Source organism: Otolemur garnettii, unplaced genomic scaffold, assembly GCF_000181295.1.
Source record: "Otolemur garnettii isolate 467f Iridium unplaced genomic scaffold, OtoGar3 scaffold00062, whole genome shotgun sequence".
NCBI classification, from domain to species: domain Eukaryota; kingdom Metazoa; phylum Chordata; class Mammalia; order Primates; family Galagidae; genus Otolemur; species Otolemur garnettii.
Window position 1 is genome coordinate 7,637,523 of NW_003852457.1, and position 26,298 is coordinate 7,663,820.

Genomic DNA, 26,298 nt, shown 5'->3' on the forward strand with positions numbered 1-26,298 from the left:
AGGGAAGAGAGTGGGAGGAGGTACCAGGAAGAGAGTGGGACAGCGAAAATGGGGGCCTTCTCTCAGGGTGGCAGAGATGGGCAAGTGCAAATCACTACTGAGCAGTAATCTATTCATAAACACACGGGGGCCTACTGTGCAGAGTGGCTTACGAGATCCAGCCCCTGCCTAACTCGCCATGGCAGCCTCTTCCACTGCTCATTTGGGTCGCATCTCAAACTGTCACCTCCCAGGTCTTCCAGGACTAGCCAATTTAAAGAAGCTCCCCCATCAGTCTAACACAGCACCCTATTTTATCCCTTCTTATTATTTACCAAAATCGGAAATCATACTGTTCAAGTTTGCCTTTTCCCTGTTTTCTACCTCTCACTAAACCGCAAACTTTGCGGGCGCAGAGGCCTCATCTCCCACGGATGGAGAGCATCGCTCTTTGCCAGGGAAGCTCACTCCTGGGAGTTTTAGTGATGAACTAGATCCAAAATTTGGGCGAGAGAAGGAATACTTGCCTAGACTCCCAGTAAGGAGATAAGCAAGAACCAAACATTCTGAATCTATTTCTTCAGCTCTCTGACCAGGAGAGGCGAGGGCTGCAGTGTCCACGGTGAACCATGAACCAAAGGGAACAGGGAGTCACAAGCACCGCTACCACAGAGCCGGTGGGTTTGCTCTGCACTTGGCCTTGGCCAACCGGCAACTTGGCAGCAGGGGAAAGAGGAGAGAAAATGTGAACCTGCAATCACAGGGAGAATGCGCTAGGAAGACACCCCCAGTCCGCGCTCCCCTTCCCCTCTTTTTCCCACCATGCCCCGCCTGAGGGAAACCCCAACGCCTACGAGAGCTCGGGGAGCCCCGCGCAGCAGCAAAGCGCGCACGGCCTGGCTGCGGCGCCCCTGCCATCCCGGGTCCCTCCTGCTGGGGTTGGGGGCGGCGGGAAGGGGCGGGGCGCCGCCGCGGCCTCCCGCCGCGACGGGGCGGGACAATGGGGCCCCACCCCGGCGAAGGAGGGAGGGCGGGAGGCGGCGTGCGCTCCGGCCGCCGCGCGCTTGCTGCTGCGGGGCTGAGGCTGGAGCGGGCGGGGAGGAGCGCGGGTGGGTGAGCGGAGGAGGGAGGAGGCGGCGGCGGCGGCGCGTGTGGCAGGCGGGAGGGCGGCTGGCACTGGGCTTGTAAATAAACTGCGATGCTGTCTCGGGCTCGCCGGCCCGGGTGCCGCCGCCGCCGCCGCCCCGGAGCGCCGGTGCCAGGCTCCCGCCGCCGCGCGCCCTAGCGCCTCCTCGCCAGTCTCTCGCGCCCTCGCCGGCTTTCCGAAGCCCCCGGCCCGCTCCCCTAGTGGTCCCACGGCTGACCCGCGCGGGATGTGACCTCCTGAACCCCGGCCTGGCCTCCCTTGCCCCCCGGGGGGGCCCTCCTTTGCCTGCTTTTGGGAAGGGGGTGGGTGGGGAGGGGCGCGCGGATCATGGCATTGGAGTTCCCGGGCTTGCAGCTGCCGCCGCCGCCTAGTCCACGCACCCCAAGCGCCCCTTCTTCCCCGAAAAGCAGCGGAGAAGGCGAAGCGGCCGGCGGGGGCGAGGCAGATGGGGCTCAAGGCGCGCAAGGCGGCGGGGGCGGCTGGCGGCGGCGGCGACGGGGGCGACGGAGGCGGCGGGGCCGCTAACCCGGCCGGGGGGGACGCGGCAGCGGCGGCCGGAGACGAGGAACGGAAAGTGGGGCTGGCGCCTGGAGACGTGGAGCAAGTCACCTTGGCGCTCGGGGCCGGAGCTGACAAAGACGGGACCCTGCTACTGGAGGGCGGCGGCCGCGACGAGGGGCCGCGGAGGACCCCGCAGGGCATCGGGCTGCTGGCCAAGACCCCGTTGAGCCGCCCTGTCAAGAGAAACAACGCTAAGTACCGGCGCATCCAAACTTTGATCTACGACGCCCTCGAGAGACCGCGGGGCTGGGCGCTGCTCTACCACGCGCTGGTGTGAGTACCCGGCCGCTCGGGGCGCCCCTCGGCGGCTGCGCGCGGTGTGGGGTTCGGGAACCGGGCTGGAGGCAGGGAAGTCCTTGGGGCTTTATACGATGCTCTCCCGCTGAACTGGAGCCCAGCCTGCTCTCGGTGCGGGTTTCTGTGTTGTGTGTGGATAGTGGCATGAGCCGCTCTCCGGGGGTCGGACACCGGAGCCTGAGAGATCAAACGTGCTTTCCAAGCTAATTCGGAGATTGGATTGATGTGTGGTGCGCGCGCGGGGCTCATTTATGGCACCTTGAGGTGTTGGTATCGAAGCTTGAAAGAATGACGTGGTTTTTCCAGTTAGTGTGGAGATTTGACAAGATAAAGCGGGTCCACCCATGACCGTTGTGTTTCTGTTTGGGGCGGATCCTGTCTCCTGGGATCGTTGCTCCTGAGTTCAGATAATATATCGTGGAGTTGGGGTTGGGAGTGGCGCGCACCACCCATAGGGTGTGTGTGTGCGTCTGCGTGTGTGTCTAAGCCTGGAGGGAGGGGCTGAGATTTAATAGAACCGGGAGGTTGGGGGGGGCATTATTTGGGTTGAAACCTTTCTCATCTATCTTCAGGCTCAACTGCAGCCCTTTCTCGTGCTTCAGCTGGGCCGGGCCCCAGGGATGCGAGGGGCCCTGCCTGGACACTCTTCCCCTACAAAGAGCCTCCTTGCCAGTCAGGATGCAAATGTATTGCCAGGAGAGGCTGGAACTCCCTCTGCCCCTGACACTCGCGTGGAAAATCTACCCGTGTTTGAAAGAAGGGGAGAGGGTGGTGGTGCTGGCTCCTCACCCAGGACTAGAAATCTGGGCTGTCAACACATGCACCTGGGGGGCTGGCAGCGTTGTACGGTTACCAAGTTTTGTCCGGGAATGGGTCATGACTTTGACTCCTCCTCACCTCGCGCCCTCAGTGCTTTTAGCAGTGGATTTTCCTCTCTGTTCCCCAGTTGACCCATGACTGAGACAGTGGAAAGGGCGCAAGGAGCCTTGAGTTACTTACACTGCCAGTCTTCCTTAGCTGGAAAAGCTTTTCCAGATTCAGCCACCAGGTGGGGGAGTGCACACAGGGCCTCACTCTGAGCAACAGGTTTCTTCAGAGAGGTTACCAAAGCCCAGGGAACCAGGGGCAGAGGCGGGGTGAAGGTGGAGGTGGATTTTGGTGTCTCTGTGTGTGAATTTGCAGGTGTTGGTGGGGATCTGGCTGGAGAGTGGACTTGGCAGTTGTTTCACTTTCATTTGCTCCTTTTAGGTGGTAAAAACAGATTAAACATGCATTCATGGTTCTGTTTCTTTTAGTGTTTAGTTGAAGTGAATACTGGAATATGTGATGTAACAGCAGAAAAGATCCAGTGAGTTAGTGGAGTGCACACAGATGTAACACAGACTTGCATGTTCTCCTGCACAGAACGTTGTTCAGTTTGTACTGATCAGTCTCCCCACCTGGGGCCCCACGTGGGCTCCCTCTTTTTTCTCCTTTCCCTTTTCCTAGCACCCCTGGCCCAGTCTGGGGAAGGGATAGTTGAGGCCTGTTATTGACCAAGCCTCACTCTGATCCTTCGCTAGTGTGATTCCATCACCTGGAAGCAGGTTTGCTAATATCAGAATCTATGGCCTCAGTCTCCAAGGGCCCAGGAAAATTGAAGCCTTTATGAGAAGGAAGATCAGATATCTAGCTAGCTACCTTCATACATGCAGATGCATGTATTTTGTTTAATCCTTACGTGATTCTATGAAGTGGGGATTATAATATTATCTCCATTTTATAGATGAAGATATCAAAACTTCAAGAGAGGAAGTGCATTATCCACAATCTTGCAGCTCATGCTTCTAGGGCTCACATCGGAATGCAGTGGATCAGCTCTGTGTCTGAGCCCAGATCCCAGTTCTGACTCTGTGCTAACAATTGCAGGACAACGGTTATTATGCTCAGTGTTGCTGGGTGCCCTTTTCCTCTTAGTAATGCCTCAGCCTCTTCCTAGCTTTCCCATGGCGAATGGATAGAAATGGGAGTTTGAAATCAAGGCAGGAGCTGGTCATACCCCAGAGAACCACAGTGTTAGGGAAATGTGAGATGACCTTGGGTGGTGGTGGGATTGCATATTCTGAGTGGTTTGGAGTTATCCAGGAAAACCCATGTTGGGTGGGATTGACCTAAGACTGAAGCACACTCAGTTAGCAGGTGCAGAGCGCATCCTTTCTCCAACTTAGGAGGAAGTCCAGTCAAGTGAATATAATTGAACCTTTCACTGATGATTCAGGATTTTTCACGGCATTGAAGTTCATGCTTCTAAATATCCATTATCCTGTTCTGGGCTGTGGCTAATAGTACAAGGGGGCCAGGAAATTGGGCTGACCATGGGCTTCCAATCTAGTGCATGCTATTTTTTTTAATGGATGAGATCCATGAGATGAGAATGTTTTTTTCTTTTCTAAAGGAGGAATACAGGAAATGTGAAATCAATCACATCCCCACCCTGCTCCTTTGGCCTTTCGTGCCCATCTCTTACTTTTTCCAGGCCATTCACCATCACCTTGGCCAAGCTCCAGCGTCACCTCCTCTAGGAAGCCTTTCTGGGCCCCTCCCGGCTAAGCTGGACTGGTCCTTCTTCTGCAGCTTCTCAGCTGTAGCATTTCACATCTTGCATTGGGTTGATCTATTTTCTTGTCTACTCCATTGAATGGAAAGCTACTTGAGAGCAGGGACTGTGTCATTCTTCTTTAGCCTTCTTACTCCCTGGCAGGCTGCAGAGCCTGTGGTAGGCCCTGAGTAAGCATTTGCTGAATGAATACTTTAAAGAATTCTCTCAGGCTTCTGGTTAATCAGACTTCGTTGTGACAACTTTACTATTATAAGAGCCAGTAAGAGCCAAAGTCAGCATTGCAACATTTTAATTATAAGAAGAGTTCTTGGAAGTCCAAAAATGGACAATGAGGGGAGAAAAAAGATGGGAGACCATGCTTCAGATCCCACTGAGGCTGATCAATTCTCTGCTTCCTCCCCGCCCCCTTACGCGAGAGATTCTGATTTTATGGAAAATACAGTGGGCTAGGCGTTCGCTTTTGAACTTAAGCCTTAAGTCTTTGTGACACAAGTCTCTTTGTACAAGCTGAGTTGAGGATGATCTGTTGACATTTGATACTGCCTGTCACAGGGTGGCTAATAGTGTATGTGAATGCAATTAGCCCAGCAGCGGGCATGCAGTATGCACTAGTTGATCCTGAGAAGGGATCTCTGTAAAGTCTGACATGCCCACCACTGTAACCATCCTGGGGCTGTCTGGGGACTCCCCCTTCCTCCCCTGTTAGTGCAGAGATGCTGACTTCATGTTGGCATTCATCTGACTTGGAACTGTACAGACCTGCCCTGACCATCTCATTACAGCCAGCTGGGGATGATCAATCACGCTTCTGTTGACAAACCAGGGGGAAATGATCACAAGAAATCCCAGCTGATTGCATTCTGAGGCGGGCTGGCTCTGGGGACATCTGGCAGGCCAGACTGGGTGGTGAGACACGGGAACCTGGCAGCTGCTCTGGAATGTAAAGGGCCCGGCCGGTGGACTTAGCATGTTGGCAAGGAGGGCCACAGTCTGCACAGTGGAGACCAGACACTGAATACTCACTCGCCTTGTCGGTAATGCCACGTCTTCTCAGATTTGGAGTAAGAGAAATTGGGGTTCCTAAACTAGCTTTGCCTCTTATAGCAAGCCTTGGGCAAGTTGCTGTATCTCTGAACTTCAGTCTTCTTCATCTGAAAAATGTTATCATAAATTATAGGCTCTTGTAAAGTTAAAAGCACCTTGAGTAGAAGAAATGCTCAATGCTAGTTGTGTTATTAATATCATTCAGGCAACAGAGATTTCTAGGTGCCTTCTCTGTGTCAGGTACTCTTCTAGATATTAGGGATATAGTGATGAACAAAACAAAACAATCTCTGCCCTGTGGAACATATACCATCATGCCAACATCATTCATTTTAGCAGAAGTCTCATAATTTGGTTATCTGGTCAACTTTGCAGCCAGCTGAAGGAACCTCTTCAGCAGCATCTCACCCAGGCCTAGGATCTGCCTCATTACTGAAGGGATAGCAATTTCTTTGCTAGACAATCCGGTTTTTCCCCTTCTATTTATTTAGTGCGCTCTCTTCCTTTTTTGCTCCCACATATTTTATTCATTCTCATCTCCCACTCGATGTTGGTCTTATTAACTGGTCTCAGTCAGTCCTTACCTTTGCCCATCCCACTGATCTCCCTCATTGCATTTCCTTCCTCAGTATTGTCAATTTCCTTCTCATTTTTGAGAAGCAAGGATTTTGAGAAGATATTCTTCTTTATTCAGTGGTAATAGCATTGTCTTTGGGGACAGATCTGGGTTAAATCCAGTTCTGGTCATTACTTCTGTGCCACCTGGAGTTATTTGCTCGACCTTTCTGAATTTCAGTTTATTTATAATTCAACGATAATAATTCCTACCTCAACCAAAGTTATCAAACTTGTGTATAATGAGACGGACTAACCCCATACTTCCGATGTGATTCAGTGGAAATGCACAACATACCTGCAGTAGTACCTGAAAGGATCTGAATCTAATCATGAAGAAATAACAGCCAAATTCAAATTGTAGGGCACCCTGAGAGATACCTGGTATGGCCTCTTCCAAAAGGTCCATGTCGCTGAGTAAACAAAAGAAGATGAGGGGAACTGTTGAGGTGAAAGGGAGCTAAAGAGACACAGCAACCAAATGCAATGCTTGATTCTTGATTGGATTCTGGATGGAAAAAAATAAATAATAAAGATACTATAGGGATAATTAAGAGAACTTGAACTTGAACTTGATATTAGATAATACTGCTGTCTCAAAATTAATTTCTTGCATGTGATAATGGCATTGTGGTTATGTAGGTGGATGTTCTGGTTTTCAGTGTGATGCATGGCACAGTAGTTAGGGGCGAGAAGTAAGGTACTTTCAGAGGGTTTAGCGCATCTGCAGGCAGTGAGAGAGAAGCAAATGGAACAAGGCAACCAACAATTGGTAAAGGCAGGTGAAGAGAATATACATGTACTATTGACCCTTTCAACTTTTTAAAATTTCTTAAAATAAAAATTTTCTTTTCTTTGAGAGAAGATTTAACACACACAAACACATGAATACTAATGACAGGCATTATCTTCTGGTGATTCGGATCTGAAGCCAGCAACTGTTGGCCAAGCCGGATGGGCTTTCTTGGATACATGGATTCTAAATATAGACCCGTCTCCAAGCTTTTCTCAACCCTGGACTTTGGAAATGCCAAACACATGGAACGGTGCAGTGCACTCATTTCAAGTCTGCACATGTTGAGTCCCCACAAGGTGCCAAGTTTTGTGCCAAGCTCTTGAGGAAGGTGGGCCTGACTTCTTTCCTGATGGAGAGAGAGAGAGAGAGACCTGAAACAACTAAATGTAAGTAGTTTACCAAGGGCAGTAACAGAACGTAAATGAAGAGCCTCAGGAGAGCAGGAAAAGGGTAGACTTCTCCAAGGAAGGTATAAGCAGATAGGGATGAGATGAAGAGGTCTACTGTTTGTCCAGTGGGTACCTAGTCTTTCTCTCCTACTTGGAGACCAGAACGCTAAATTCCATTCAATGTAAGTTATTGTTACATCATTTGGAAGGTCTCCCTTTCAAGTTTGTATTCAGTTTTAAAAATTCCATAAGTGTTTAATAAAAGTCTCACAGATAAAGTATAACCCTGCATTATTTTCCCGATGGTTAAGGTCCAGCTCCCTTTTTCTTTTCTTTTTTATTTTTTTGTGTCTGAGTCTTAAGGTTTAACAGAATGTAAATAAAATTTGTTTAATCTTTTAATGATTGGGACAGCTTCAAGAGAAGCATGGGAAAGGTCTTTAAGTATGGACTGCATAAACACCTCTTTTAGACTCTGTGCTCTGTGGTTCTGGTTTGGGATAGCACAAGACAGCTGTGGGTTTATCAGAAGCACGTTGAATGAGCTTTCAGGAGAGCCGCATCAACTGTAATTTTGACACCTCTCTTATCGCACAGTCTGCAAAGCGGGCATTGCAATACCGTTGCGTAGGATTAGTGTAGGAATCCTACGAGACTACGTGGGAGTCAGTGCTTTGAGAGCTACAGAGAGGGCAGCGTTCTGAGGTAGCATTTTCTTATAGCTATGGAAGAATCAGGTACGTCCCACAATTGGGACCTTATCTATGTTGGGCTGAAGCATTTGTCCAACTCAGCCAAACTCAGTCACGGATTTGCCACATTTCTCTCTCTGTTGCATCAACTGATCATCACTGCATATTTTTACTGAGAACCTATGAACCCATTAACCGTATCACTGAGCACATATGTCTGCAGGGATGCCAGCTTTCTAAGGGGATCACTTGTTGGAAGAATGGAGAGAATAACACGTGTGGAGATGATAAGATTGAAGTCAAGGCGAACTTCTCAGGCCAATCTGGTTTTTCAGATGTCGTGGGATGTACATAAAATCCTATCAAATTGTAGCCTTGTTGGGTGGGACTGTTCATTTTGTCACAGAATGGACAGAGGAATTTATTTGAAATGTTTTCTTTAGAGAACAAGTTAGGTTATAACACAGGAGCAAGACTGCCTCTTGCTTGTAGTTTAGGGCAGAATGAGAATGAGCACTTACGCCCGTGGCTTATGGAGTTTCCCATACACAGGCCCCAGCTGGCTTCCCCTGAGCTGGGCTCCTCTCCATGCTGAAGAGTTTAGGGTATGCCCTCTCTTCCTCTCCTCTTTCAAAGTCATATGAAATCATTAGGACTCTGTAAGAGTTTAACAGTTGAGTGGAACCTTAGACAACCAGCATATTAGCAGTAACTAATGTTTTTACATCATTTCATTCTTTTTTTTTTTTTTTTGGCTGGGGCTGGATTTGAACCCACCACCTCCGGCATATGGGGCCGGCGCCCTACTCCTTTGAGCCACAGGTGCCGCCCTTTTTTTTTTTTTTTACATAATTTCGTTCTTTATCGTATCACCTCTTAGGCATCACCACCATCAGGGATCTTCATCTCATCCCTATCTGCTTTATATGCATTAGCAACTGTTACAATTCTAGCAGATGCCTGCTTACCTACCAATCACCAAGCCAGGTTTTGATAAGCCAGCACCGGAGGAGCAGGCAGGCTGTGCATAGAGCTTCCTTGCCATTGACCCCTTGTAAACTTGCCACAGCAGTTTCAGTTTATTTCTGCCTTGATGATGTCTTCTTAGGTGGGAGAGGTGAAATCTTATCCAACAGAAATTGAAGTTACTGGACTGAAAGAATACGCTCTTTCAGCCCAGGCCACCTGTCCTAATGGAAATCACTCAGTGCCATCAGACTGTTTATCTCCCTTCCTCTGCCCTCTCCGGAAATCCCAGCTTCCATTCTGTCTCCCTCTAGTACATCAGTTATGGACGCTTCTCCCCCTGTGGATGCTAGTCCAAACGATGAAGCCAGTGGTCCTTGATAATCAGCAGGGCTAATCAAACTAATCAGCAGACAGTCACAACACTTAAGGCATTTTCAGGCCCAGCACGGAGAGAGCACTTTGCAGCTTAGAAAGATCAGAGGCTGTTAGGACTGGAGGGACTTCCGAGAAGAGGAGGCTGAGGCCCAGGGGTGTTAGAAACTTGCCTGCGGTTACACTGCTGATAAGGAGAGGACTCTGGCCAGGTCTTCTTCCAAGGCTGGTGTCCATTCAGACATACTGGCCTCCCCTTGTGGTCCTCCAGCACCTACAGTCCATCCTACCCGTGGCCCATTTCCTCTGAGCTGGAAGCTGTCTTAGCATCTGAGTAAAGTCCTGTCCACACTGTAGATTTGCTTGGTGAGCTCTTTCACGTTATCTCAGGAAGGCCAGGGATATTTGTTCAGAATGTTTTCTTTCAAAGGTAAGATGAGTTTTTTCCCAGGACCATGTTTTCTTCTTGATTCTTGCGGGTTGTTTATTTACGAATGAACAGAAGAAAGAGTGAATACAGCTGCAGGTTGACTGATCAGGGGTCCCTACACTAGCTCTTCTTGGCCTCTGGCTGAGGGGGGCTGCCTTTCCTGCTAAAATCCCAGAATCATCACATTAATGGCAATTAGTATTTTTATCAGCTGGTTTGTTTGTCTAGTCACCTGTGGGGCAGCACCATCCTTGTTCCATTTGCAGACATCTGGTTTATTTTTATTTGTAACAGTCACTGCCATTTTTTTAGTGTTATTTCTGTGTCCTGGCACTCAACATGGGGAACACTGGCCTACTCATCAGGAAACTCAAGTTTTCACCTCGCATCTTCCGCTGATTTACTCTGTGGTCTCCAGTAAGTCATCTTACTTCTAATATCCTCCATTTTCTTATCTGAGAAATAGAGTGAACATTCTCTGCCTTCCAGGTTATTGAAGGGGTTGGATGAAGTCTGAGTGCTGTCAGTGAAGGTTAACTTGTGTTCCCCAGAAGTTGGACCCTGAGTCCAGGAGCTTGGTGCAAGTGAGTTGTTAAGCACAGAGTTGCCTGACCTTGTTTTCATAATCTTCTCTTTAAGGATTCTTTTTAAAAATTTTTTATTTTTTATTAAATCATAGCTGTGTACATTAATACTATCATGGGGTACAGTGTATTGTTTCTATATACAATTTGAAATACTTTATCCATCTGGTTAACATAGCCTTCATGTCATTTTCTTAGTTATTGTGTTAAGACATTTATATTCTACATTTAGAAAGATTCACATGTACCCTATAGGATAAACCATAGGCGTGATCTCACCAATCACCCTCCCTCCACCTACCCTTTCCCCCCTCTCCCCTCCCTCTCCCCTTTCCCCATATTCTTGGGCTAAAATTGGGTTATAGCTTTCCTATAAAAGCTATAAATTAGTTTCATAATAGGGTTCAGTACATGGGATACTTTTTCTTCCATTCTTGAGATACTTTACTAAGAAGAATATTTTCTTTTTTTTTTTTTTTTTTTTTTTTGAGACGGAGCCTCAAGCTATCCCCCTGGGTAGAGTGCCGTGGCATCACGCTCACAGCAACCTCCAACTCCTGGACTCAAGCGAGTCTCCTGCCTCAGCTTCCCAAGTAGCTGGGACTACAGGCGCCCGCCACAACGCCTGGCCATTTTTTGGTTGCAGCCGTCATTGTTGTTTGGCGGGCCCGGGCTGGGGATTCGAACCCGCCACCTTAGGTGTATGTGGCTGTCGCCTTAGCCGCTTGAGCCACAGGCGCCGAGCCAAGAAGAATATTTTCCAGCTCCGTCCATGTAAACATGAAGGAGGTAAAGTCTCCATCTTTCTTTATGGCTGCATAGTATTCCATGGTATACATATACCACAGTTTATTGATCCATTCGTGGGTTGATGGGCACTTAGGCTTCTTTCATGACCTAGCAATTATGAATTGGGCTGCAATGAACATTCTGGTATAAGTATCTTTATTGTAGTATGATTTTTGGTCTTCAAAATAGACCTGCCATTTGATCCTATAATTCCTCTACCAGGTATATAACGAGAAGACCAAAAATCACTCTTTAAGGATTCTTTTCAGACATTTTTCCCTCTAATTGCTCTCTTCCTTAAGCAATAGCACCACACATAATGCTGGGTATGTCTTTAGTGAATTGTGTGTGTATCTGGGCTTGATTGACAAAGAATAAGATTTTTTTTCACCCTACCCTATCCCCAAGAATCCATTTTGTCCACTTGGAGGCCATAGAATTCTCACTGAGGATACGTGATTTAGGACATGATGCCAAGAAAAAAATTAGAGAATTAAGTAAAATTAGTGAGAAGACTGTAGGGTTGCACTGAGAAGCACATTACCCCAGGGGCACTTGAGGCTCAGTCTTTACAAGAGCCTTGAGATACGGTGTAGAGCAGCGCAGAGTGGTCTTGAACTCCAGCCATTGCTGGTTAAGGGCTGATCCACGGGGCAGAGAAATCCCTCAGACAAAGACATATGGTGTTTAGCTTACCTTTGGCAGGGGCTGGAGTCCAAGGACATATGAGAGGGCTGTTGGTGGCAACTGCTACACATTCCCTGGTTCTTAATTGAAGAAAATATTATGACTTACAGCTCAAGAATGTGCCTCTGTTTTTTCAGTGGTTCTTAAAGAAGTCTTGAGGCCTGAGCATTGTGGTAATTCCCTAGTGTTTTTTCTCCATATTAATTTTCCACTTAGGATAGTCATTCAGGAAAAATAATCTGAATGAAAAGTATTTGTAAATATGTGGATTCAGGGCTGGTATCTAATGATAGCTGACCTTGCTAAGCTCTTACTACGTGCCAGGACTGTACTCAAAGGCACCGTGAAAGTTGGTCACTGGCTGTGTCAGCCGTTGGGGACAGGAATTGTCTGTCTCCTTATTGATAGTATGGTATGTTCACCTATTAGTAATTATTGTCACATGGAACAGGAATGTTATTTTTAAAAAGCACGGACAACTTCAGTCTCTCTGACTTTATAATTCTGAGTGACTTTCGTGATACTTTCAAAGAATGAAGAATCTTACTAATTTATAGTATGAGAAGCATTAGCACTTTCAAAATAAGATTAAAATATTCTGATTACTCTTATACACACATCTTTTGTTGAGAAAATGGAGGGATCTTGGTTGTGATCTTTGTTGCTGGGACTTCAGCCCTTTGCCTAAGTGCTGGTTTTCTGGGGAAGGGAGTAATGCTCACAATTCTAGAACGCTGAAGGAAATGCTGAGATTTCTTCTTGCATGCCTCTTCTGTGCCATGATTTCAATACCTTATGTGGTTGGGAAGAAATTTCATGGAAACATCATGATTCTTTGGGTTGGATGTGTGTCCCTTTAGATAGATACCTGCTGATCAAACTCAAGGTATGCAGAGTGATCACTCAGCAGACACCGATTTCAGGCCTAGTAGGTGGCAGATGTCAGCCAGGATTCAAGAATACAGGGGCAAGTCAGTCTGTTTCTGCTCTTAAGGGGCTCATGGTTGAGTAGGCAAATACATTATTGCATAGTGGTGTGGTGCTGACTCTAACACATGTTTAGCCTGGGTCTTTTTGGGGTTCAGGTAAAGTTGTCAACGCTGTTTAAATGGGTCAGGAAAGGTTTCTACCTCCAAGAAGTAGAGTACATCCTGTGCACAGGGGGAGACCACTTGTCCCTTCATATTCTGATGTGCAGCCATGACCCTGGCAAAGTATGTGTTTAGAACCCTCCTTCTTTGGATTTATTCACACACTGAAGGGAAGGTGTGGAAAGGGATACAAGGGAAAGTGAGGTCCTAAACCTAGAGCTGGGTGAACCTTGAGTTGAGCTATGGAAGGAGGCTGAAAACTCGATTTTTAGTTGGACATGCCATACATGTAAGCATGCATTCTCTGCAGCCCGGAGCCTAATGCTGCACCAGGCCCGCTGGATGCAAAGTCGCATTGCACATCTGCACACAGTGCCAGTCCCCAAGGGGTGTCAGTGTCAGTGACAGAAGCAGACATGATACTGATAAGTACTGGCTTTGAGTGCTGGCAGTATCAGTTTGTAGCCAAGTAGCCTTGAGGAGACCACTGAACCTGCCTAAACCTGTTTCCTCCTCTGTAGCATGGAGAACATGGAGCCTGCCGCCTCACCTGGGAAGGTTAAATGAAATGGCTCTGGTACCGTCGGAAGCCTGGTCTGGGTTTATAGTAGGTGTTGGATAAAGTCTGTTCCTACCACTCTTTCTCCGTTCTGCTAAGATAAGAACAGTGACAGGGAATAAAGGTAATGGAGGAGTCAGTGGAGGCCCGTAATGTCTACCCTAGGGTTATACCCCTGAACGTGATCAAGTGTGCAAGTTCTGACATACAGTATGGTAAAAGGAAGGACTTTACACTGACACAGAAAGAGGTGTACAAAAGAAGATTCTGTGTCCTGGCCCGTTTCCTAAGGAAGCAGAGATGCTGAGAAAAACTCTGCCTGGCCCACATGACCTCTAGACGGCCCGGGACTGAGTTTATATTATGAAATCTCATTGCACTTCTGCACACACCAGGTGTTTTGCTTACTTGCAGAGAAAGGGGAGAGACATCTAGAAGGTTTTAGCTTCACTGCAGTGAGAAACCTAGCACGTTACTGAATGAATTGCTACGATTTCATCTTATAGAAAATGAATTCTGTAGGATGCTTCTGTTTCTCTTTTTTCCTTTGGCTACTGGGACTGTAGGTTAAATTTGTGGTTCAACTAGAGCCACAACCTTATATAGACTATATCTGGGGTTCGGATTCCTCTAGGATTTTCCTGTCTTTATGTGTTCTTGGACTGCACTTCTTCTTCCAAACACTTTTTCTTATTTGATTCTACTTTTAATTTGTTAAATTTTATGTATGTGTGTATTTATTTTAATAGAGACAGGGCCTTCCCCTGTCACAGAGGCTGGGATTCCTGGGCTCAGGCAATTCTCCCACCTTGGCCACACAAAGCCCTGCAATTACAGATGTGAGCTGCAGTACCTAGCCTATTTTTATTTTACATTTACAATTTTATTTCGTTTATGTTCCAGTGTCATTTCCAGCCCTCTGCAGGAGGCAGCCATTCTCTGTGAGCACGGAGCCTGCACATAATAACAGCTCAATAAATACTGTAAATGAATTTTCTGAGTGAAGCCACACAAACCAGTATTTTGAATCCCACTAAATTAATCAGAGTTATTTCATAGATGGGACTATATTATGGGCCAAATTTTGTTTTTGAGAATGCAACCTTCTTACGTAGTAAAATCTGCTAAAGGTAAAGGTGATTGTTTTGTATTTTCCCTGACTGCTGAAATTGCGTCTGTATTTTGAGTGAGGCATGTGCTGTATCCATGTGTGCACATGTATGTGTGTGTGTATAGAGGGGAAAGGCAGAAAGAGAGGAAGGGAGAGAAAGTGGTAGGCTCAGAGAGAGAGAGAATGTCCTCCAATTTTCACTTATTAAGAAGCATAATAACAGTAATAGTAATCATTCCTTTCATTCTTTATTGGTTCACTCTGTCCAGGGTAGGAGGAGAACCATTAAAAACATGGTTACATGTGATCCTTGCGACAATGCTATCTAATGTGTATAATTGGCCCTTATTTTATTACTGGGGACACCGAGGCTCAGAAAAAATTATGTGACTTTCTTAGGGTTTTTCAGGGGCAGGGCTGGGAATTGGCCTCAGATGTTTTGAGTGCAATTTTTGGTCAGAAGTCCTGAGTTCATATTTTTAACATTGTTACTCACTGGCTGTTGATTTTCTTTTTACCAGTTTTTTAAAAAATTGAAGTATAACTTATATATCATAAAATTTGCCATTTAACATGTGCAGTTCAGTAGTTTTTAGTTTATTTACAAGCTCATGTGATAGCTGGTTGATTTTACAGTTTATACTTGCTGGTGTTAGTCAAGACTAAAATGAAGCTATTGAAAAGTCATTTGGAACTTTCGTTTTTCTCATCTGCAGAAAAGTAGTTATGAATATTTAATGGATAAAAGACACTATTAAGAGAACAAGAATACAGAGTCACTGACTGGGGAAGATATTAATATTTGTAAAACAAGCATCTGATAAACAACTTGTACCAAATATATAAAGAACTCTTAAAATTTAACAGTAAAAACTCAATTAAATGTGCCTATCCAGTTCTCCCAACACCATTTATTGAATAGGGATTCTTTTCTCCAGTGTATGCTCTTATTTGGTTTATCAAATATCAGATGGCTGTAAGATGTTAGTTTAATCTCATGGTTTTCTTTTTGGTTCAAAATGTCAATGTCTCTATTTTTGTGCCAGTACCATGCTGTTTTGATCACTGTGGCCTTGTAGTATAGCCTAAAGTCTGGTAGGGTGATATCCTTGGCTTTATTTTTATTGCTAGGAATTGCCTTGGCTACAGGTATTTTTCTGGTTCCATACAAAATGAAGAATTATTTTGTCCAAATCTTGGAAGTATAATGATGGTATTTTAATGGAGATTGTATTGAATCTGCAGCTTGCTTTGGGAAGTATAGACATTTTCACAATGTTGATTATTCCCAGCCATGAGCATGGTATGTTCTTTCATTTGTTAATATCTTGTGCTGTGGGAAAACTGGATAAGCACATGTAAAAGGCTGAAATTGGACCTGCACCTCTTACCACTTATAAAAATTCATTCAAGATGGATAAAAGTTTTAAACCTAAGGCATGAAACAATAAAAATCCTCAAAGAAAATATGGATAAAACACTGAAAGATATTGGCCTAGGGAAAGATTTTATGAAGAAGACTTTAGTGGCAGTTGCAACAACAACAAAAATAAACAAATGGGACTTAAACCGAAAAGCTTTTGTATAGCTAAGGAAACAACAACCACAGCAAGTAGACAACCTTCAGAATTGGAAAAGATCTTTGTATATTATGAATCAGACAAAAGCTTGATAACTAGGATCTGCAGAGAACTCAAATTAATCAACAATCCCATATATCACTGGGCAAGAGACATGAGAAGAATCTTCTCTAAAGAAGACAAATGGCTAACAAACATATGAAAATATGCTTATTGTCCCTAATCATCAGAGAAAAGCAAATCAAAACTATCCTGAGATATCACTTAACCCTAGTGAAAATGGCCCATCTCACAAAGTCTCAAAGCTGCAGATGCTAGAGTGGATGTGGAGAGAAGGGAACACTTTCATACTGCTAGTGGGACTGCAAATTAATGCAACTATTTTGGAAGGAAGTATGGAGAATTCTCAAGGAATTCAAATTAGACCTTCCATTTGCTTCTGTAATCCCATTGCTAGGTATCTACCCATAAGAAAAAAATCCTTTTATCATAAGGACGTTTGCACTAGATTGTTTATCACAGCTCAATTTACAATTGCCAAAATGTGGAAACAGCCTAAGCGCCCACCAACCCAGGAATGGATTAACAAGCTATGCTATATGATACCATTGAATAATATGAAGCCATTAAAAAAAATGAAGACTTTACATCTTTTATATTAACCTAGGGAGGTGGAACACATTCTTCCTAGTAGAGCATCATAAGAATGGAGACGAATCCAGTGTACTGGCTTGGCACCCATAGTTTAGTGGTTAGGTTGCCAACTACGTATACTGGGACTATCAGGTTTGAACCCAGCCCAAGCCTGCTAAACAACAATGAAGGCAACAAAAAGATAGCTGGGTATTGTGGTGTGTACCTGTAGTCCCAGCTACATGGGAGGCTGAGGCAAGAGAATTGCTTAAGCCCAAGAGTAGGAGGTTGCTGTGAGCTGTGATGCTACAGCACTCTACTGAGGGTAAGATAGTGAGACTGTGTCTAAAATAAATAAATAGATAAATAAATAAAAGAATCCAGTGTACTTAATTCTAATAAGAAGGCAGTAAATGAGCTTATATAAGGGATGGGTTAGGGGAATAGGGGTTAGGGGGAGGGGAAAAAGGAGGGGATGGGGAGTCATGGTATATGGCACAGGTCTTGGGGGTGGGACACAATTATAAGAGGGACTTTATCTAACAGATGCAATCAGTGTAATCTAATTCTTTGTACCCTCAATGAATCCCAAACAACAAAAAAGTACACATGAAAAAACTCAAAGGGGGCAGCACTGTGGCTCAAAGGAGTAGGGCACTGGCCCCATATGCTGGAAGTGGCAGGTTCAAATACAGCCCCAGCCAAAAACTGCGGGAAAAAAAAAAAAACACCTCAATTAAAAGTAAACAAAACATCTGAACAGACATCTCACCAAAGAAGATATACGTATAAGTATATGAAATGATTCACAGTCATTTAATTATGAATAAGTAGGCAATTAGGCAATAGCAATAATTACATATCACTATATGCCCATTAAAATAGGTGTGGCTAAAATTCCACACAATGACAGTATCAAATATTGACAAGGATATGGGGCAACAGGAACTCTACTTCATTGTTGGTGGGAATGAAAGATGGCACAGCCACCTTGGTGACAGATAATTTCATACAAAGCTAAATATGGTGTTACTGTAGTGTCTAGTAATTGTACTCCTAATTATTTACCCGACTTATTTGAAATCTCATATGCATACAGAAACATTCCTACAAGTGTTTGTAGTTTTTTTGTTCATAATCACCAAAAACAATGCAACCATATGTCCTTCAGAAGATGAATGGATGAAAAAATTATTGTACATCCATACAATGGACTACAATGCAGTAATGAGAAGAAGTAAGCTATCAAGCCAAAAAATATAGAAATAAATCTTAAATGAATATGGCAAATTGACAGAAACCCATCTGAAAAGGCTACATACTGTATGATTTCAAACATGGCTTTGTGGAAAAGGTAAAACTATGTTATAATTGCCAAGGGGGGGAGTTAAATAAATGAAGCACGGGGTGATATTTTAGGGTGGTGAAATGATGCGTATGATACTGTGATGGTGGATACATGACAATGTATTTGTCAAAACCTTTAGGACTTTACAGCGTTAAATGTGAACATTATGTTTGCAAACTAAAAAAAAAAATAATTAGGAGGTCAGGGGATCCCAGCAAAGAATGCAGATGGTAATGAGAAAGTTTCATGTATTTGTAACAAACAAATGAAATAAGTTATTTCATGACAAGTATTACAAATACATGAAATAACTTGATTACTGGTGATGGGGGAAGAAGGTGCTGACCAAGGTGCTGACCAAGGTGCTGACCAGCAGCTTTGGCAATGAGTGGTGTCCAAGTCTGTAAGACTGAAGGCAGAAAGAACAGCACGTAAGCGCTATGCTGTAGCGGATAAAGTTGTTTCCCATAGGGATATGGGCCAGTCATTCTGTTGTACATGTATACTGAAATTGAACAGTTAAAGAGAAGATGGTGATGGTGCGAGCTGGGTTTCTCACTGTTGCGGTGACAGGCAGTGGACATGCTCAGGACCACAGAGGGAGTCAGGGTCAACTTTAGTCACACTGTGGATTCTCTTGTCAGACTTGAGATTAAATCTTTGTTTTCCCCCCTGTGCCACCTCCAGCAAGTATCTTAACCTTCCTGAGCCTCAAATTTGTCCTGAGTAAGATGGGATAATAGGACCTGCCCTAGTAGACCACTGTCACCATGGGTGGCAGATCGGCTGTTGAGCAACTGGCAGGATACTGTTAATGGTGGTGATGCTGAATGAAGAACTGCTGTCGCACGCTGACAGTTTGGCACATGGGCAGGAAGTCACAACTCAGGTGGACTGCTGTGGGTGGTTCTGAGATGCAGCTCCGGCAGGCTGGAGGAGGCAGCCTTTGGTCTAGGGAGGGAAGGATGGACTGGTGTCATGGTCAGGGTCGGGACTGAAGGCAGAGAGGAGTCACTGGCAAAGCCTTGGAGGTAGGAAAATGAAGTAGGTGACTCAAGAGGGATCATTTCCCAGGGGCTGCAGCTCGGGCTGTGTGTGTGGGAATGGAGTGGGTGGAGCAGCTGATGGTGACAGGGTGAAATAAGAGATATAGCTGGGGGAGGGGGAAGATACGACTTTTCTGAGCTGTGGAGTTTCTGTGGGACCTTCGACAACAAACTCTGTAGTTTCTGTGCCTTTCTTCCCTGAAACGCTTGAGGGATGCTTTTAAAAAGTTGGATGCTTTTTAGGGTTTCTCAGTAGTGGAGAAGCTGTTAGCATTATGGATGGGACTGTTCCACACTGGGCGGGAATATTGCACATTTTGCAGGAAGCTCAGTACCTGGGGTCCCGCTCACAGATGCTGTTCGACTCCCCAGCTGTGGTAAACCAGACCCCCAGGCTTTCCAAAGGTTGCGATTGGGGTGATGGCACCCTCGTTTGAGAACCACCAGCCTCTGTGATCTGTACAACTTCTCGTCCTAAAGGCCTGACTCTGGGTAAGGCCTCAGATTCCCAGAGTTCCTACTGTCAGCGATGAGCAGAAGCAAAAACATGCACAGTAGAACCTCTGGAGAGAGACCCAAGGGATGGTAACACTGTTCAATCTACAGAGGTGGTCAGCAGAAGGAACTGGGCCTACTGTGCTGACCCGTAACTGAGGTACCTGTCTATTCTATGGAAATTAGGTCAACCTTGGGAAGTGGTCTACATAGGGAGGTGGTCAACTCTGGAGGTTCTGCTGTATGGAGGAGGCTGGAGGTTTTTTTATTACTTCAAGAAAGCCAGAACTGCTTTTTGCCTCAGGTAAAATATCCATATACATCCCTTCAAAAGTTGGGGGAAATAAAAATTACAAACCACAGGCACGTGTATATGCACACAGACACACACACACACACACACACTCCTCGATCCCCAAGCTCTGGTGTTTGGAACATTAATTAGTGTCACCAGATGAAACAAATTAAGCTGGGGACCTTGTTGCTTTCACCTGGATAAAGAATAACAGTGGGAAGTGCTGACGGTGGAAAGGGCAGAAGCAGCAAGCTGGCTCCTGGAGCATGGCCGGGAGGCACACCCTCTCCTCTCCAGCCTGCAGAATGCCCGGTCCCCAGAGCCTGGCCAGGGGCCTGGGGAGGGGAGCAGGAAGGATGGCAAAGGTGCGCTGGAGCAGGGAGTCTGAATCCTAGCGGCATCACCTTGGGTAAGTTACTTCACTTCTCTGGATCTCAGTTTCCTGTCTATAAAATGAGGAGGTTGATAGTCTCCACCTAGAACTGTGGTTGTGGATCACGTAAGTTAGTGGAGAAAAGCACAGAAGAGTGGGGGGCACAGAGTGAGAGCTGTGAACATCTGTGATGATTGATGATGGTGATGGTGAACCTGGATCAAGGCCCCCAGGATTCCAGTGGAAATGGAATCCAGCTGGAATGGAAGCAAAAAATGCCGCCTGCAGGAATGAAGGAGTCAATCCAAACAAGTGTGCGGGGAGTTGGAGCGGGCACCGGAGCAGGAGCACAGCCCTCTTTTGCCATTTGTACAACATAAAATTGACCATTTTAACCACGTTTTCATGTACAGTGGCGTTAAGTATATTCACACTGTTGTGCAGTCATCACCACGCTCCAGCCACAGAATTATTTTTTTCATCTTGCAAAACAGAAAATGTTGTACTCGTTGAACAGTCACTCCCCATTCCCCTGCCCGGGCCCTGGCAGCTGCCGTTCCTCTGTCTCTGTGACTGAAGGATGAGTGGTTGCTACTGGGTAACTTTGAGCAGTTTGTTCATTCCCTCAGTTTCCATTTCTTTGTCTATAAAGTGGAGGAGACTCTCATTTCCTTCCTTTGAAAGTGTAGAGAGAATTAAACGTGTGCATTTATGTGAAGCGCTTGAAACAGGGCAGAGCTGACACAATAAACTCTGGGAAAAGGAAGTTACTGCTATTAACATACTGCGGTGCGGGGCAGCGCCTTTGGCTCAAAGGAGTAGGTCGTGGGCCCCATATGCCCCAGGTGGAGGGTTTGAACCCAGGCCTGGCCAAAAACTGTTTAAAGAAAAATTAAAAAATTGCAAAAAAAAAAAAAAAAAGGAAAGAAATCATACCACTGTGGGTACATTATAAATGCTTTTAATCTTGTATGACTGGGTGTGGACATGAGGAAGAAGACGCTCCGAGAGATTGGGTGACACACTCAGGGGCACACAGCTGGTAGGCCGTGGAGCTGGGACAGAGCCAGATGGGCCTGGAGATAAGCCTGTGTTCTCCCTCGCAGTCCTTCTCTGGGCCTTTCTCCCTGGGCTCTGATGGAACTGGCATTCGATTCCTCCCACATTAGGCTCTGCCGTGGCAAGGTCTGCTACGGGCATCCCATGCAGATTGTGGTCCTGTTGCAGGCAGGAGCCCCAGGTGGGATGTTTCCCTTCAATGCATAGTGCCAGGCGTGGTGCTAGGCACGAGGTCTGTGTTTGACAGTCATTACTGACTAATCCCTTTGGCATTGCAGCATCCAAACCAAACCCCAGGTCTGAAGATGAAACTGCTCTCGGATGGCCGAATGACTCTGGCTTCCATAGGGCCTACACAGACACACTCCTGGCAGGAGTAGGGCAGCCAGGGGAGAAGGTTCCCTCTGGCTGGGCCAGGTCAGCTGCACTTCCGTGTCCTCATAGCCACCCTTTCCAATGAGTAGAATTTAGCCAGAGTCTGTTGTATGTGGATTCTGGTCCAGTTTCGAAGTCAGTTGGTATCTGTGCTCAAAGATGACAAACAGATCAATTTTGACTGGTCACAGGCCAGCTGGCAGAGGAGGGAGTCAGCGGGTCTGCAGAGGAATGGGAGGGAGGTGCTGGCCCCTGAACCTGGGGGTGGGGACACTAGCCACCTTGAAGAGGCCTCTCATCTGAGGGCAGCCCACTGGTGTTAGGCCCCAGGTTCTAATGTAGGAAGATCTGAGGATGTGGTGATGGCTGCGTCACGTCACTGGCCTCAGGGAGTCCTGTCTTGTGATTCTGAGCAGTCTGACGTCTCTGGCCTCATCTCCTGTGTTATCCTGACTTTTCTTCTGCCTTCTGCTCTTATTTATTGTCCCCTGGACAGCTACCTGGTTCATCTTTTTCCATTGTGAACTACATTATGCATCCCTCCAACCCCCAGACCCCCGTCCCCTACTGGAAGCCTTTTAGTGGCTGTCTGCTGATCTTGGAACAGAACCGCCTCCTCACTGAGGCTCACCATCCCCTCATGATCCGGCCCTTCCCCACCTCTCTCCCCTCAGCTGGCCAGGCTCTTCCCTGGTAGCCTGCTCTCATTCCAGAGAGCCCCAGGGCTGCCTCCCCTGGGGACCCTTGCTGTGCCTGGGATGCTGTTCCCCTAAACACAAGTGTCTTCTTCAGTTTCCAGGAGGTGCCTCCCTCACCCCAAGTCTTCACCATTTTGGGGTCCTCCCAAGCTGTAATTGTAAGTTCTGTGTTTATTTCCTTGTTTGTCTCCATTTATTAAATCATGAGCTCTGGACAGCAAAGACCATAGCAAGTTCATCAAGGTACCCTCCACTCCCAGCGTGGGGCCAGCCCGAGTGTGTATCAGTTGACTGAGTAACCCAGACAGACTTACTAGGTTGTCCAAAGGAGTGAGCAGGGTGGCCAGGGAATGACCTAAAACTTCTCCCCTGTTTGAGAGATGGAGTACAACCAGTTTGTTGGAAGAATGGAGGAAGGCCTTGAGCTCTGTCGTATGGGTGAGGAGTTGACATCTCTGTGGCTTTGACTGGCCGGAGGCAGGAGCAATGGGCAGATGCAAAGGTGAGGGCCCCTTCTGTGGCACCTAAAGCTTGGCACCAGGCAAACTGGACTGCAGGGGCACAGTTGTCCTGGAATCAGAGAGTGCCTCATCTTTGCTGGAAGGTTCCGGTGGAGGTGACAAAACAGTGTTTGCATGAATACTGTTCAGCATTAAAAAGGAGGGAAGTTCTGACACAGCTACCACACCCCTGACCCTTGAGGACATTACGCTGAGTGAAATGGGCCAGACTCAAAGGACTAGTGCTGTGTGGTTCCGCTGATATGAGGTGCCTAGAATCACAACTCCACAGAGACAGAAGGGAGAATGTGTTTGCTAAGGGCTGGGGAGGGAGGGAGGTGGAGCTTGGCTTGCTGGGAACAGAGTTTCATTCCGAGGGGGGCAGAAATGTTCTGGAGGTGGAGGTGGTTACGGCCACACAGCAGGGTATGTAGTTAATGCTCTCGGACTGTACACTTTTAAAAATGGGTAAAGTGGTAAATTTCATGTTGGTATATAAGTGACTTTAGGTGTCCTCTCCCATGCTGTTATGTTTAGTTCTGTGAAAAAATGAACTTGATCAGAAAATGTCCTATTATTTCATTTTCCTATCTTATTTGAGCCCCTTGACACTCTGGCTGACTGAACATGCCAACCTCTGAGCTTGTCCTGGTCTCACCCCCTTCATGCTGCTTAAGGCCTGGGGATATCAGATCTTATCTCATCAATTGGAGAAAATGTCGTGCTTAAATATTTGCAATAGCTATCATCATTAGATGACTGTGGTGACTCTGCCAAGTGCTGTCCTCTGCTGTAGCAGCCTGGTGCCCTGTGTGGGGACACCCCTTCCTTCCCTCCCCCACCTGTGGGTCTGCTCATGCCCTGACTGCATCTTCTCCTCTGCAGTTTGGGCTTCTGCATCATAAACTAAGTCATTAAACATTTACTGAGTACCTACTGATTCTCTGTCCCCAAGGAGGTGAGCTGTGGGGATGATCACAGTCACACAAGTAGAATGTGCAGAGTGTCCCCTACCCAGTGGACATGTGGGGGGAGGCAGGACCAACATCTGCCTGGGCGGGGGCTGGGTGTCTCGGGGAAGTTTTCCCAAAGCAGGTGATTCTGCAGGTGATGTTGAGTAGAAGCTCTTCAGAAAGGCCCCTAACACAGGCCTCCCAGGGATTGCTTCCAGAGGGTTTAGTGCCGCCCTTCTGTGGAAGGGCCTTCCCAAGTCAACCCCTCCTTCCATCCTGAGAGTCCCCTCGACTGCTCGTCTTTTCTTTTCTCTTGCCTCCTCCCCTTGTCCCAGATGCCCGTGGAGGGACAGAGTGAAGAGGAAGGTGAGGACAGGAGGGCATGTAGGTGCCACTTTGCCACACGTCTGCCTCGCGCCTGTGGGATGTGGTGTGAAGTTAGCCCTGTAGGGCCCTGTCACCACCAGACCTCTTTAGAAACTGGTCCTCACGTCTTCTGTCGCCCGGCTTATGGCTTTAACTGCTGCATGTGGACACCATTGACATGTGAAGATATTTTTCTGGGGGTTAGGGGTGTTGTCCACATGGTAGGGAGAGGGCCAAGCATGGGGGGGGTAACCTGGCATAAACTGGGGCATGCTGAAGACCCATCGTGGACCTCAATGTCCAGTTTGTAAATCTTTGCAGCCTGGGCTGGCCCAGCTCACGCATGACCCCTGCCCTGTTCCTTATTCCTGCAGGGGCACTAGAGTCGGCCATTAACCGCTGTTGCTCGCCTCCCACATCTAGCCCATCATTTCCCTTTGGGGACTGTATCTCTCCCTATTCTTAATCACAATATGTCTGGAATCAGCCAACGAGTCTGCCACTCCAGGCCACAGTGATGGGGACGGCATTGGCCTGTGACCCACTCATTGCCCGTAGAAGAGAGGGTGAGTCTGCGGACCTGGGGGAGTGTACCAGTAGACGTGTCAGTTCCTGTGGGGGTTGGAGGAGTGAGTGGCCGAGGGGAGGACCTGACGTGGAGGACAAAGCCACGTGAGGCAAGTAGGAACGAACATCCTTTGTGGAGGCCGAGGGGCAGGCAGCTGGGGAGGCCTGGGTGAAGGGAGGATTGGAAACTGGATATGGCTGTGTAGTAGGGCCTGGAGGCCACCAGGCTTCACAGCACAGTGGCATGATTGGGTATGTGTTATATTTTTTAATTTTTATTTTCAGATTAGTACGAGGATGCAGTGTGTTTACCTGAGTGGGTATGTGTTTTGTAAAGCTGACTTTGCCCCGTTTTGTAAGGCTGACTTTGCCCTGGCTGGAGAAGGAGTGGGGAGTAGGAACATGTCTTTCTGAGACGTGTTCTAAAATGGTGCCTAAAATTCAGAATGGAGCCATTTACAAAGCTCCTGCCTTGTGCAGGGAGGTGCTTGGGGTGCTGTAGCCCACTGAGTCTCTGCCGAGGCTCCACTAAACTGAATGTTATTATCCCACGTGGTAGCTGATCAAACATGCTCAGAGAAGTCTGGGATTTTACCGAGGGTCACAGAGCCAGAAGAGTCCACCCTGAAGCCTGTGCTCTGCCCTCTGTCCCGTGGCAACTGCCCTCCTCCGGTCAGTGCTGGCTCTGCTGTCTCGCACACGCTCAGCAGCCTTCGGGAGCCTTCAGGGCCCTGGCTGACATTTGTGTTCAAGAAGATTTCCTTCCTGCTCACAATAAATGCCAAACTGAATGATGGAAGTGATTCAGCAAGAAATAGAATTCAAGGAGGAAAAAAAAAAAAGAGCTGTGTGAAAACATTTACAAATGGATTAAAAATTTGAGTCCACCAGCCCATGCCAATATACTTGGAAGTTTGGAAGATATTTTTAGACCATGAAATCCAAATGGCACAGATTGTGGGTTGGAAAGATAGATATGCAAAGAAAGGATGGTTTGCTGCTGTGACCAGAGATTGCTTTGCTGAGTTTTTCCTTAGCTATGAAATAGCAACAGCCAAAATGCAGAATTCACTGAATGCACATCCTTCCTCTCCTTTTTTTTTTTTTTTTGCATCTTTTTCCTTGCATATCAAAGCTGAGCACTCACTAGGGCAGTGGTTCTCAACCTTCCTAATGCCGCCACCCTTTAATATAGTTCCTCATGGGCTCAGCGCCTATAGCTCAACCGGCTAAGGCGCCAGCCATGTACACCTAAGGTGGCGGGTTCGATTCCCCAGCCTGGACCCGCCAAACAACAAT

The 26,298-nt window shown here is 46.8% G+C and overlaps 1 protein-coding gene across 1 annotated transcript in view; it reads left to right on the forward strand.

The window, feature by feature from the left end:
• The first annotated feature begins 1,571 nt into the window (after positions 1-1,571).
• Positions 1,572-26,298, forward strand: part of KCNQ3 (potassium voltage-gated channel subfamily Q member 3) — a 299,483-nt gene continuing 274,756 nt past the window's right edge. Inside the window, exon 1 of the mRNA XM_003792872.2 lies at positions 1,572-1,960. Coding sequence (XP_003792920.1) covers positions 1,572-1,960 — 389 coding nt within the window. The remainder of the gene's footprint in view (positions 1,961-26,298) is intronic.